The sequence below is a fragment of the Panthera leo genome, chromosome B1, assembly GCF_018350215.1.
Source record: "Panthera leo isolate Ple1 chromosome B1, P.leo_Ple1_pat1.1, whole genome shotgun sequence".
Lineage (NCBI taxonomy): Eukaryota > Metazoa > Chordata > Mammalia > Carnivora > Felidae > Panthera > Panthera leo.
In genome coordinates this window covers 86,060,537-86,074,619 of record NC_056682.1, presented here as the reverse complement: position 1 = coordinate 86,074,619, position 14,083 = coordinate 86,060,537, and the positions used below count along the sequence as shown (strand labels likewise).

The window sequence follows — 14,083 nt, the reverse complement described above, 5'->3', positions numbered from 1 at the left end:
TAAGAATGGAGGGGATGAAGCAGTGCACTCCTGCTTCTCCCCAGAAGCCTTGCAATACTATTTGACTTTCGAAACTGTGTCATGTATTATTTGGATAAAATAAACAACGTATTTTGAGGAAACTAAACAAAGGGGCTCCAGGTTTTTAAAGATAAGGAAAATGCATTTCCAAAGAGATTTCCAAGATGGCTGTGAATACTAGAGGTCTGTGCTTTTTATGTAGATATTATGGCTAAAAAGCTCATAATAATATATCTCACATGGTACCCAGCAAATTTTGGCAAAATCAAATTGAAAGGGAAAAACATTCTACAAAATCTGAGCACACATATTCTCACTGTGACATCCACAGCCACACACGGCAAAGGCCGTGTAAAGAACAAAGTAGCACAGTAGTCTATGATTTATCTAGTCCTAGGATAGTAACTACTAAAAATTAACATCACATTTTGGAAATTAATCACTTTCCACAGTTCCATGGAGGAATTAGTTTTGGCCTTTGGGTATCCCTGGAACCTTCCTTGACCAGGAGGCAGTCTTTTGCTTCTGGTTTACTTCTTTCAAAGCCACTCCACTGTTTTTTGTTTGTGTTTGTCAGACGCTGAGACTGAGTTTGCTGGGACAGCAAACTCATTGTTGTTCTGTTGGTTCAAGAAAACTACCTCCTATCATAGGATTCTTTTTAGACCTGTCTTTCCAGTTCTTCTATTTGATCTCAAAAGCAGCTCTGTGTTATTTTTACTAATGCTGTCTCCACTGGAGCTGATAATCAAGGAAACACAGTTTGGGCTTGAACTTTGATAACTGCCATGTTTAATGATTTATTAAACATCGTTATGTTGAAGACACAGTGTTAGGTACCATGAGAAACAGCGAAAACAGAGAGACAGACGCACAGAGAAAGAGAGAGAGGCAGAGACAGAGGGAGGGAGAGAGAGAAAGAGTGAGAGTGAGAGAAAGAAAGAAAGATCTTGCCTTTGAGAAATGAGATTAGGAAAAGATAATAGATAGACATGAACAAAGTAAGTTCTGGTTATTTCAACCCGGAAACACATGCTTTAAAAATTAGAGAGCAATCCAGAATGTCCAATATATGATGAACACAGATTCCAGAAAGTAAAAAAAAAAAAAAAAAAAAAAAGGAAAAGGAGAAATGATCAAAGAAATAACGGAAGAACATAACCCAGAGAAGATTCTAAAGCCTGTAATGGTGGAAATTTTATTGATACTTTCAATGTCACTGTTTTAGTTGAAATTTTACGGGAATTAAGAAAAAAAGTAAAAAGAGGATGCAGAAAGAAAAAGGAAAAGAGAGTGAGTGTGGGGAGCAGGTTTTAGAGCCATCTCTAGAAGTGGGGATTCACAACGAATATATGTAAATGAATAGAAAATAATGGTATCACTTCCATCCAACTGGCAAAATGGATAAATAAGGATTTTTAAAAAAGAATTAGTGAAGGGGCGCCTCAGTTGGTTGAGCATCCGACTTCAGCTCAGGTCATGAGCTCGTGGTCTGTGAGTTCAAGCCCCTTGTCAGGCTCTGTGCTGACAGCTCGGAGCCTGGAGCCTGCTTCGGATTCTGTGTCTCACTCTCTCTCTGCCCCTCCCCCGCTCATGCTCTGTCTCTGTCTCTCTCTCTCTCTCTCTGTCAAAAATAAATAAACATTAAAAAAAAAAAAGAATTAGTGAAGCATAAACCTTTTTTAAAATAGGGGATCTCCTTTGCTTAAAAAGTATTTTTCCTGATGACAGAATTAACATACACGTGTGGTAGAAAATTTAGAAAACTCAGTTAAGTATAAAGAGGAAGATAATAATTACTTATAATTTTACCAACCCCAAATACCACTCCTAATATTTCAGCTATTCAATATTTCTCTATACATATTGAAAAACACAATCTGGACTGTAACATACAAGCTATCGTATGATCTGATTATTTCACTCATCTTATGAGCATTTCCATGTGATTAATCACTCATTAATATCCTGATTTTCATGTACGTTATTTATTTTTCCACAATATTTATTTTGGTCCCCATTTTTCACTATCATAAGTTAACATCATGAGCATAATCTTTGTACATAAATCTTTGTTTAATTTTCTAATTGTAAGGGGTAATATATGAATTCTGAGTAGCAGAATTACTAAATAAAACATACTTGGAATTTTTAAAGAAGCTTTTTTGTTCCTAGTTTTTGGTTCCCTCTTTTAAAAAAATATCCAGGTGAGTGAATTTCTATTCATTTCTGAAAGAAATGGCATTTTCTGTAAATATCCCAAGTAAGTAAACATCTGTATAAGATAATTACCTTAAAATAAATGTTTTAGTATTATTGGCTTTGATATTCCAGTCACTCATTAAAACTAAGTGTTGATTGTGGTCCTTGTGGCCAACAAACAGTAAAGTGAATTTTCACTAGCAACAGCAGAAAACAAATTTGAACTACACCTATGTATAATTATATTTTATATCATGCCTGTAATTTGAGCTCATATTTGTGCAATGTACTTGCATATAGTGTAATTAACTATTCTGAGAGCTATGTAAATACTGCTCCACAATCAGGTAAAAGCATGAAATAAATGGTATGTTTGCAGAAAGATATTCACATGTTTATATATGTATTTTGAAGCTTGTTTCAAACAGTGGTGAGTTAATATTTCATTAAAAAGTGTGCTTTTTGCTTGATGGTTCTTTTTGAGGTTAAGAAGTGATTATTCTAATGAGGCCTCAAACAGGCGGATTCTGTCTACCCTGAAAGTACCTCATGAGATGGAAAGAAAAGAGGAGGAGCCCACAGATTTAATCCAGAAAACCATCACTTTTGTTTCTACACTTGACTGAGTCCTTTCAAAGCATGACCTCTGTGGCTCAAGGCTTCAGTTACTCACAGTTAGGCAAGCATAAGGACCTGAAATAAGTACCTTTAAAATTTGTGTTCCAGCAAAGACAAGAACTTCGTCCCAAGTTAGCAAATTTCAAGACATTTAATGAGGGTGGGAAGTGAGGATGGGTTCACATGGCACCCACGTGTCTGCAGAGCCTGTGAGGTGGAATTAATCATCCTAGGTCTGGCTCGGAGGAAATACCTTTCTGTGGCTCCCGTAAAAACAGCAAGTGTAGCAGCACAATTTGTATTAAGATTAACAACAGACCATTCTGACAGCCTGTGATCTCATAAATGTCTGACGTGTCCGGGCTACAACAAACATCCCTGTACGTTCCCTAAATTTTTACCTCCTACAGAACCTAATATTGAAGTGTATAAAATGTTGCATTTTTTTTTTTAACGAGACCAAGATAAAACATAAAAGCTCCCATTTCAATGGTGTTTTTCTACCAGCTGCTGATTACAGTTGGTGGAAACCAAACCATATTTCTATCCCGCCAGACAGAATTTCTTTGGAGCTGGCCGGCATGTGCAGACAAGAAACCACTGTGAGGTTTTGGGGTTGGAAGGCTGTGAAGGACAAGAATCGAGCCACAGAGCTCAGGCCTGTCTCTGCAGGCCAGCACGGGCTCCTCCTGTGCAGCCTCCACCGAGCTCAGGGAAGGTGGGTGTGGGGTGGAGCGGCCATACTGGGACATGCAAGATGCCACCAGCCCCTAGTGACGCGAGATCTGCCTGCCGTACTTCCCAGTGCTAGAATGTTTCCAATTGTGGACACACATCCAAGCACTAGTTAGAACCTGTTTGCAGAGGAGAGCCCTTAAAGCAAAGACTCTTGTGCAAAATCCTCAACTACGAGGCAAATGTCACCATCCTAAGAGGACTAAGGCACAAAATAGCAATTGGTAGTGAAATGATGGCTCCAGTGAATTCACCCATGTTGGAGGAAAGTCAGTAGATCAGTGCATTTCTCCAATCCCTTATTCCTTCAAGAAAGATAAGGTTTGTTTAAGGAGCTTTGGCTACATGGGGCACCTGGGTGGCTCAACTGGTGGCGCGTCCGACTTCGGCTCAGGTCATGATCTCTCAGTTTGTGGGTTCGAGCCCCGCATCAGGCTCTGTGCTGACTGCTTGCTCAGAGCCTGGAGGCTGCTTCGGATTCTGTGTCTCCTTCTCTCTCTGCCCCTCCCCTGCTCACGCTCTGTCTCTCAAGAATAAATAAATGTTTAAAAAAAAAAAAAAAAAAAAAAAAGGAACTTTGGCTGCTTGCTACACTGGTCAGGATGACGGGAGTGAATGCTTGTCAATGAGGACTCACACTCCCCAACTGACTGCCACTCATTTTTACCACAGACCATTGAGAGCCCTACACCCCTAAACCAGAATGTCATAAAGACAGTGGGAAAAGAGGAAAATTTATTTTGATCGGGCACTAAGATATATATTCACCATCAAATTTTCCTGAATTAGAGCTGAACCGGAGAGGTTTTATTGCACTCCCAGGTCACGAGGTTGAAACAGCTTCTAACTGTGCTAGTTCAGCAACAAATGTTTAAATGCTGAATGGTCCTACAAAAATCTTTCCTCCACTTCCCTTTGAAAATACAGAAAGCTCTCCCACCTTGAAACGTCAAGAGTCCACATTTCCATTATTCGCCATTCAGTAAGATAGGTGAAGATGGTTTAGGGCCTTATAAAGCTGATGCAGAGATCCCTAAGTGCTCTGGCCTTGCCACCAACCAGAGTCTAGGACTATATGGCCCGGGAGAGATGCCACAGAAGAATCAGCATGTTTTGCCCTGCGACCTCTATGGCCTGCCTCTCTCTCTCTCAGTGAGAACTTCACCTGATTTCCGGTTTCTTCTCTGCCGGCAGGAAATGAAAGAAGTTTGACTCCTAGGCATCCAAACACAGGAAAAGTCTCCCGTACCAACCTTTCCCATCTCTTAGGAGAAAAGAAACAACAACAGCAACAACAAAAACACCCCAAACCCGGCAACCACAGGAGGTGGTACAGGAAGGATTCTGCAGGTAATTACAGCGCGCCCCCACGGCCGCGTGGAGAGCATCGCCCGTGGGCAGTGGGAAACGCACCACCAGCACCGCTCCAAGCGCGCCTCGCTCTCGCACTTACCTGACCGTGGGACGGAAGCGCGGCGTAAGCCATGGGCTGGCTCATCACTCCTTTCTGTTTCAGGAGGAGCATGCGCTTCTGCTCCTCACTCAGGTGCGCGCGGGGAGCCTGGAGCTGCGGCGGTGGCGGCGGCGGGGGTGGCTGCTGTGGCGGGGGCGGGGGCGGAGGCTGCTGCTGCTGGATGTAGGGCATCAAGGGGTTTTTGTTGGGGTTGGCCATCGGCGGGGTCATCCTCTGACTCAAGTCTGCGTTAAAATGGGTCAGGGGCTTAGTGTTGCCGTACGTGAGAATGTTGTGCTGTTTGTTCAAGGAGTTTGTACCCAAGTTATTTGGCTGCTGATTGATCATATTCATGTGGTTCTGAGGGAGGTAGTTATTCATTGTCGTCTTCTGCAGGTTGTTTGCCATGGGAGGCACTATGGGGTTTTGGTTGTTAAAGGCTTGGGGGTACATCATTGGGCTATTTGGTTTTTCTGCAGAGAAAGCTGACCCGTAGGGGCTGGACGGAGGCCCCAGAGGAGACCAACTCGAAGTCTGGTTTGAATGTTGCTGCTGTTGCTGCTGCTGCTGCTGCTGCTGCTGTTGGTGTTGCTGTTGTTGTTGCTGCTGCTGTTGCTGTTGCTGCTGCTGTTGCTGCTGCTGCTGCTTCTGCTGCATGAGTTTGGCCCTTTGTTGCTGCTGTGCAGCCATCTGCTTGAGCTGTTCCGCTGGAGACATGTCGGAGCTGGGCACCGCCATGGGGCCTGACCCTGAACCAGCCACTGTCACTCCTGCCGGATTAAGGAGATAACCATTTCCAGGCCGAGGTGGAGCTTGGCCCGGAGTGTGGGCTTGGTTTGGAGTTTGAGGGGACTGGACAGCACAGTTTGCTGGTGAGCTCGCGGGGTTTGGAGCTGCGGGAGTGCTGGCAGCAGAAGGTAAACTAGTGGCCGTGGAGACCGTAGAAAAGGGAGGACCCGAAGAAGAAGGCCTCGCCTGGGGAGAGCCCATGGAGACGTGTGCAAAAGGAGAGTGAGAGGGGTCGCTCTTCACACTCACGCTCTCCTGGGAGAGAGGGGTCTCGGTCGCCGGCTGCGAGAATTCTGGCTCCTTCTTCTCTTCAAAGTCTTCGTTGAACAGGTCCTGTATGTCATCTTCGGGAACCGTGTTGGCCAACTCATCTATTAATTCTTGCCACTCCTGGTCATTCAGGTTAATGTCTGAGAACAGCTTGTTCTGATTGGAAAGAGACGTTTCTGATGTGTCTATGCAAGTAGGGTCATCTAGAGGCTCTTGCTTGAGGTCCTTGCTCTGCAGGATGGTGAAGCTATCCTCCAGGTCACTGCAACCATTAACAGGAAGTTTGATCTCTGGGAGTCTACCATTCTTACTCAGATCTTCTAGAAGCCCGGGCGTGTGACTTCCGCTATTCTGCAAGGGCAAAGAAGGCTTCAGGTCAAGTTGGTGAAGAGGAGAAGCTGAAGGCAGCGGCATGTTGATGGTTTCCATCCCTGTGGGAATGTCCTTTCGTATTCTCTTGCTGGTTGGAGAAAAATTCCCATCACAAGCACCATTCTGTTGGTCTCCATTAAGTGGTGATCGAGCTCCTTCCAACTTCCTTTTCACGGTCTCTTGGAGCTGGAAAAGACACAGGAAAGAGGGCAAGTAAACCTCCAAGTCATCATTTACTCTTTGAGCGAGGGGATGTAGCTGTGAACTAACTTTTAAATGCGTTAGAACACACAAGAAAGATGTTCTATGTCTAAGTTCAAAAGTAGCCAGGCTTCAAATTCTGTGGGAAAAGGTTTTATCCAAAAGAAGAGCCCATGAGGCTGAAAGACAGAAAACAAACTAAAGATTGGAGGGTGGGGAACAAAAGAAAAAGAGACAGTTAAAGGCAGTACTTCTCTTACAGCAGAGAATCATCTATTATTATTTCCCAAAGTGATGTTAAATGTGAGACTTGGACCCAAATGTGTTATACTTAAGGAAGATGTTAAAACCCACCTTAACTTTTTCTCACATCTTAACTGAAGACATCAAGGAATTAAATCAACAATATTTTTTAAAAAACACTAAAAATACTCTAAGAACATGGAATTTAACACATTTATTGAGTAGCACAGAGATGAAGATTAATGGTTAACATAACCCGTAACTTCCTTTCAGTTCTTATTTACTTGACCTCCCAACACTTTGGGATCTAGCAGCCCACACGTCTCTAAAAGCATGCTTCCGTTGCTTTCCATGATAGCACATTTTCCTGGATTTCCTTCTTTCTCTCCATTTGCTCTTTCTCAGTGTCATTTGGTCTTATGCGTTTTGTTCCTGCCCACTCTACAGGCCTGCATGATTACATCCATTACAACAGCTTTGACTATCTTCTCTAGGCTGGTGACCCCATAACAATGTACCCAGTCCAGGCTTCTTCCTGGATGCTTCACAAGCATCTAAAACACCGCATGTCTCAACATTAAGCTGATTATCAAACACGATCCCCACCCATGTTAACTGTCTCAGTATCTACCCGCTTCCCCACTCAATGTCTCCTCAGCTACCCAAACTGTAAACCTGAGCATTCTTCTCAAAACATCTCACATCACCAATCACCAAGTCCTATGGATTCTCCATCTACAATATCCCTCTAACATGCCCCCTCATCTCCAACCTCACTGCCACTATCCTAGGCCAGAATACCATTTTCTCTCACTAGATCGTTGTAATAGTCTCCTGATTGGTCTCTTTGCCTTGCCTCCATTCATCCATCCATTCACTCCTTCATCTGTTCTTTTGTCCATTGCTTTGCTCTCCAACAATCTATTCTCTAAACTGCTACCTCTTTCAAGATACATACTGTCCTTCCTGTTTATAACCCTGAAATGATTTCCATTGCCTTTAGATTAAAATCCAGACTGAGCCTACTTCACCTGGTTTCTGCTCATCATTCCAGGCTCATCTTCTTGCTTCTCTGTTTGACATCACCTCCCTGTCCCCTGCCAAACATTTTCTATCAACTCCCCTGAAACTCTTTCAGGTTCTTAAATGTGTCAAGCTTCCTTCGGCCTCCAGGGCATTGTACATGTTGTCCCCCCCCCCAAAAACATATTCTTCTCCCTCTGTCTCCGCACCCCCAGGTTAACAGCTACCTATCTTTCAGGTTATATCTTAGATTTTACTTCCTCTAGGAAATCTTACATCCCTTCTGCACGCTAACTACTTTAGGTACCTTCTTTGACCCCCCGATACTGGGTTGGATATCCTGGAATAAGTTTTTCCAAGCAATCTCCACTTCCCCATTACAGTTTCTCCCATACTTTGGGGCAACTGCTTAAATGTCTGTTTAGTGAGCTCCAAGAAGGCAGGGACTATGACTGACTTGTTTACTGTGTATTCATGGGGCTGCACCTAGTGTTCAGGTTCATAGCGGCAGTTAATAAGTAATGACAAATTGAATAATTAATTCTATTGTCTAACTCACAGAAGCTGGAAGAGTTGAATTTTAGTCAGAGCAGGAGGCAGCCTTATTGACCATAAGGAAGGCCAGACTTGGAGACTCTACAAGAGTAATGGGAACTCTTACCCTGCAGAGTGTTGTGTTCACTTAGGTGGACTTATTTGAGAAGTCCAATTTAGAAAACTCTTGCTAACCCTATGGGTTTACTAACTATAAACCTAATTCATCTGTCTGCCCCCGTCCTTTCTGTCACAAAGGGCCAATGTGTGGGGCTCTGGTGAAAGAGTTTGGCAAAGAGTAGCTCCTGGGAAGTGCCTGCTGAAAGACCAAAGGAAGACTAAGTCAGGTTACATGGGGTTTCAGTAACTCTGCAGAGTTGAAGGCAGGACGGCATGAGGAGGGGGGAGGCAGAATGGTCCTCCACCTGGGCACTCTCCTATTCTTGGCAAAGGTGCAGTGTATTATAGAAGCAAGGAAGAGAGGAGCAGAATTCCCTCTGACCCCATTCTTCACTCACACGTGGAACTGCCAAGGCTCTGGAGGAACCCTATGTATAATAAAACCAATCTGCAGATGATGTGGGGGATTCTAAGCAGTGCCACTTTATTGCTATTCTCTCATAAGTAGAGAATTCCATTTCAAAAGTAAACAGAAAAGGTCCTTGAATAAAAATCCAGTCTAACCCCTGTTCCCAAATCTTACGTGTTTAATCACAAGATCTAACACTGTCTGCATTCACTTGGTAGAAGCCCCAGAATTGCTGAAAACAAGGGTCTAACTGGGACACACTGGAGTTTGACTTCAAAGAAAACACGGGTTCAATCCATCCTATTAGGTAGCAACTGCTAGATAATTATGTTATTTATTGAACATACCAGAAAATCGTGGCTGTGATCATAGGCATGGCAGATATTTGAATGTAGCTCTAACACACAGCAGCAAGTTCAAATATCACAGCTTTAGGGCCTAAAGAAGAGAAGACTTGGGGCCCTCGGCACCACCTGAAGCGATGTTAAAAAAAAAAAAAAGGCACTTGTACAAACGAAACGGAGTTTATTTTAGAAAGTTCATGTCCATCATTCTGTTCTAGGTCATGAAATGGATGGGACAGGATGGGGAAATAAAGACAAATGGTCTGTTTGTTCCTCTGTAAAACAGTGGTGGCTTAGAACATGCTGAAAGGTAGGTCCGTCTGGGAACCCCAAGTTTCACCTCTTCCCAGCTGAGGGGGCCTACCTGGGTAGGGAAGTATAGGGCAGTAATACAAAAACAGGAGCCTTGGCCCAGTAGTTAGAATGCCTGGGTTCAAACCCAAGACTTCCTCCCTCCGCCTAAGAGTTAATACATATAAATGTTGTCTGGTACTTAATAAATGTTAGCTATGATCCCTTCCATTAGAAAGTGAGTTATATGATGGGAGGGATTTTTCTGTATTGTTCACTACTGGGACCCCAGTAGCTCATAGTTGATAGTCGATAATTATCTGTTAAATGAATGAATCCTGGAAAAGTTATTTAATTTCTCCTAAGTTTTGGTTACTATATCTGCAAAACGGGTTAATAATATTTAGCTCATAGAGGTACTGTGAGAATGAACTTAAATGTAATAATATGGAAAACACTTAACTTCAAGCCTGGTACCCAGTAAGCACCAAACTAAGTCTTAGCTATTATTACCTTTGAAATTCAGTCATACCATAGTCAAAACTGCAACGGAGATAGACTGCTTTCTGGATCTTCAAAATACAAATAGGTAGAATGATAATATTTCTGTTCCCTAGCTGGCAAAATCCTAATGTTTTCTAAGCATCTGGTGTAGCTTTTTTTTTTTTTTTTTTTTTTATTATTATTTTTTTTAATGTTTATTTATTTTTGAGACAGAGAGAGACAGAGCATGAACAGGGGAGGGTCAGAGAGAGGGAGACACAGAATCTGAAACAGGCTCCAGGCTCTGAGATGTCAGCACAGAGCCCGACGCGGGGCTCGAACTCACGGACCGCAGGATCATGACCTGAGCTGAAGTCGGCCGCTTAACCGACTGAGCCACCCAGGCGCCCCTGGTGTAGCTTTTTTAATATGAACAACAAAAATCAAATTTGCAATTCAAGCCCAAGTCCAAGTGCTAATGCATTCGTGTCCTAGATTGTAGAACAGCACTAGATTGTTGAGGTTCAAATCAAATGCATTTTCAGCATGTGACCTGAATGGAACTGCTGAGTATTTCCATTTCCTTGAGGGCCTAATATTCTCTACCGCTGGCCCCTTTAACCAGTATCTTGACATACATTTCATGTATCAGCGTTTGGGAATATAAGAAAGACATCATTGAATATGCTATGTTGTAGTTCCATGTTTTGTTTAGTTGTGTCCAAAACAGTTTAGAGCAATCTTAGTATCCCTATTCTGTTTCATCATCCTTTGCCGTATGGAAAGGAGGTCTGAGAGTCTAATTCTCTTATGCCCCTCTTGGAAGATAGAAGGAAGTAGTTAGGAAGAGATAGAACCTGTGAGCTTGAGAAGGCTGAGGAACTCACAAGCACTCTGCTCAATGAGCAGGAGGACTGTTAACCGAATATGGAGGCATCCCTGTGAGCCCCTGCCACCCAAGGACTCAGATAAGAGTCTGAGCTCAAATGGCTTTATCTTAGGGACTCCCTGGTCCTTCTGCTATACAAACCTGGAAGCCTCTTAGTATGATTTGTGCCCTTGTGGAAGAATCACAGAAACTCTTTACTGAGCATCAGCTCCCTTGTCCCTGTATTACTATTATTACATATAAATGTTTTCTCCCATTAAGGGAAGCTGCGGTGGCAGGGGCTGAAGCACGCTGTTCATCCAGTGCCTATGACAATATGGGCTGCTATCATGTGTCAATTACTCTGAAGGAAACAATTCCTCCTCCATAATGGCTTGAGCGTGAGTCTCCCATCTACGGTGTGGCTTGATAGCTTGTGTTTCTGTGAAACTGTGTGTGTGTGTGTGTGTGTGTGTGTGCACATGAGAGAGATAGAGAGAGACAGAAGTGCGGGTGGGGGTAGGGAGAGGGAGGAACTGATAGACACAGAGAGAAACTGAGAGGCAGAGAGAGACAGAATGGTTTGGGAGGGGTGATATGACAGCTGGACCAATAGTAAGAAGAATAGCTTTGCCTTTGGGGTTATAAAGCACTTCCACACAGAATCGTATTTTATCCTCATATAAAACCTTTGGGACAGGTCATGTGCTGGTCTTATGGGTCTACAGGGAAAAGGTCAGTGTTTTGGTGGGGGTAGATGACACCCATAACAGGGATGAGGAACATAGCTAAGATTACCAGGCCTCTGCTGACATGGAGGGGCTCCCTTAGGGGTCCCCTGGGCCAGAATATCCACACACAAAAAGAGGTTCTTTCTGCCTTTTGACTTTTAGCAGTGCTAGTAAGTTCAAAAAAACTCATATTGCCTTGTCCTTGATTTTGCATGAAACTGGGCAGGATCATGGACGGAGCCTGGTACTATAGAGGATGAGGTTACTATTAATAATGAGGTCTTTAAGATGAAAGCCATTGGGGTAAGCCATCAGATTCCTTGTCTCGTAGGAGACAATGGTTCTAAAAGGTAGGTTTTATTGTAACTGTCTTATGGAGAAAGAACTTTAGGCATAGAGAGATTAAGTGAGATTACAAAATTACAGAGCTGGGGTTTGGGGGTGGGGAAGTGGCTCAACCCAGGTTCAAATTCAGACTCAGGTCTGACTGCAGAGCCCACACCACACCCTGGATGGCAGAGTCTGGCTGTGCCTTCATCACCAGCACTGGACTCCGATGCTAATCGTCATAATGCTCTCTCACACTGTTTTCAGGAATCATCTTTGATTCCACTCTTTCCCCACCACCCACACCCAATTATACCTCAAGAACTATCTGTTCTTATCATCTTCGAATTTTTCTTTCATCTTCCACCCCCAGTGCCACTGCATTAGTTCAGATCATCAATACTTCTCTCCTGTTTTCTGCAGCAGCTTCTGAATGACTCTCTCTGCCCCAGGCTTGCTTGCTCCCCTCCAACCCATTCTGTACACTATGGCTGTGAATTTCTTTATAACGTGTGGAACTGATCATGCCCATTCTTCACCTGCACAGCTTTTCTGGAGCTGTCCACTGTCTTCAGCATCATCTAAATCCAGCACAGAGGCCCTCCACAACTCAATCCTCATCTCTGCTTACTTACTTCTCCTGTCTTAGCTATCACCTCTAACCTTCTTCCTTTCCACCTGTCCCCCAACACCAATCTGCTCTAAGTCTTTGGCTAGACATAATTATTTGCAGTTCTCAGGACATACAGTGTTCATTCTCTGTCTCTCTGAGCCCTTGCATACGTTATATATACTCTTATCCAACTTCTTCACCTGACCAGTTCTATTTTTCCTTCATAATCAGTTTACACATTACCTTCTACACAGTCGCTCTTGACAGTCCCTCCCACAAGTCCTGATCCCGGGGACCATCCACGTGCTCTTGTGGCATTCTTAAACACATTGTACTGTAACTGCCTTCCTTTTTCTTCATGAGGCTGTACAAATGAATGCTAGAGCAATCTCTCAAATAACTACACCAAATTTGTGTAATTGTTCCCCGAAGTATGCACTTGAAAATAGTGGTCTGCCTAGAGTTTTCATGATAATTAAGTAGATGTACAATTTATTTTAGTTATTTTGAGATGCTGGAAATGGCTTGTGGACTGTCCCCTGCTTAATATTTTTGAGGACCCTATGGGTTCAGGGAATCAGAACAACCAGAGAGCATATGAGGAGAATTGTGTAAAGGAAAGCTGAAACTGAAACCCAGAGATTTCATGTGCCATTACCAAGGTCAGATGTTTTGACAAGTGTGTGAACTCAAAATGCTGGATATTTTCATGGTTGAATTTTAAATTTCCATACCAAGACTTTAAGGGGTTTTGCACTCACCAACCAAAAGTGTGAGTGAACTTTCTTCACCATGTCAGAGATATAACCATTTCCCAGGACTTGAAGACAAAATGGAATTTCAGTTTGCAGATGTTATAACTAATTTAAAGGCTCAAAGAGAACATTTTGGCCATTCTGATCTGCTCTGATCAAACCAGAAGATGATTCACTGTATCAATTTTCATAGGGTTATTCTCTTCTCATTCTACCAGCAGATCATAAGCTTGTGAACACATGGATAAATTTGACGTGCTTATTTAATGTATTTGTAAAGGGACGCAGAGTATTCACGTGTTAGATATTTTATTAGAATGTGGATAGTGTGCAAAAAACACTTCCAGAACTGTCTACCAGATTTAAGCACCCTTAGAAAGGATCTTTTGAGGTTTATTTAGAGGTTCAATTTTCTAGGCCATTCATTATCCAACTCTAAAGTGACCTGGAGAGCTGTTACAAATGCAGATTTCTTGGTCCCATTTGCACAGTTTCTAATTTAGTAGCTCAAGGTGGGATCCAGAGCGGGACACAGGTTGGAGGCACAGGTATCTACAGAAAAATTTTTTAAAGTTTATTTATTTATTTTGAGAGAGAGAGAGAGAGAGAGAGCAAGTGCACGCACACGAGTGGGGGAGGTGCAGGGAGAGAATCCCGAGCAGGCTCCCCACTGTCAGTGCA

At 43.1% G+C, this 14,083-nt stretch overlaps 1 protein-coding gene across 2 annotated transcripts in view; it reads right to left on the bottom strand.

The window, feature by feature from the left end:
• Positions 1-14,083, bottom strand: part of MAML3 (mastermind like transcriptional coactivator 3) — a 411,939-nt gene that overhangs the window by 163,271 nt on the left and 234,585 nt on the right. For both annotated transcript variants that reach the window (XM_042935443.1, XM_042935444.1), the window contains exon 2: positions 5,030-6,646. In XM_042935443.1, coding sequence (XP_042791377.1) covers positions 5,030-6,646 — 1,617 coding nt within the window. The remainder of the gene's footprint in view (positions 1-5,029; positions 6,647-14,083) is intronic.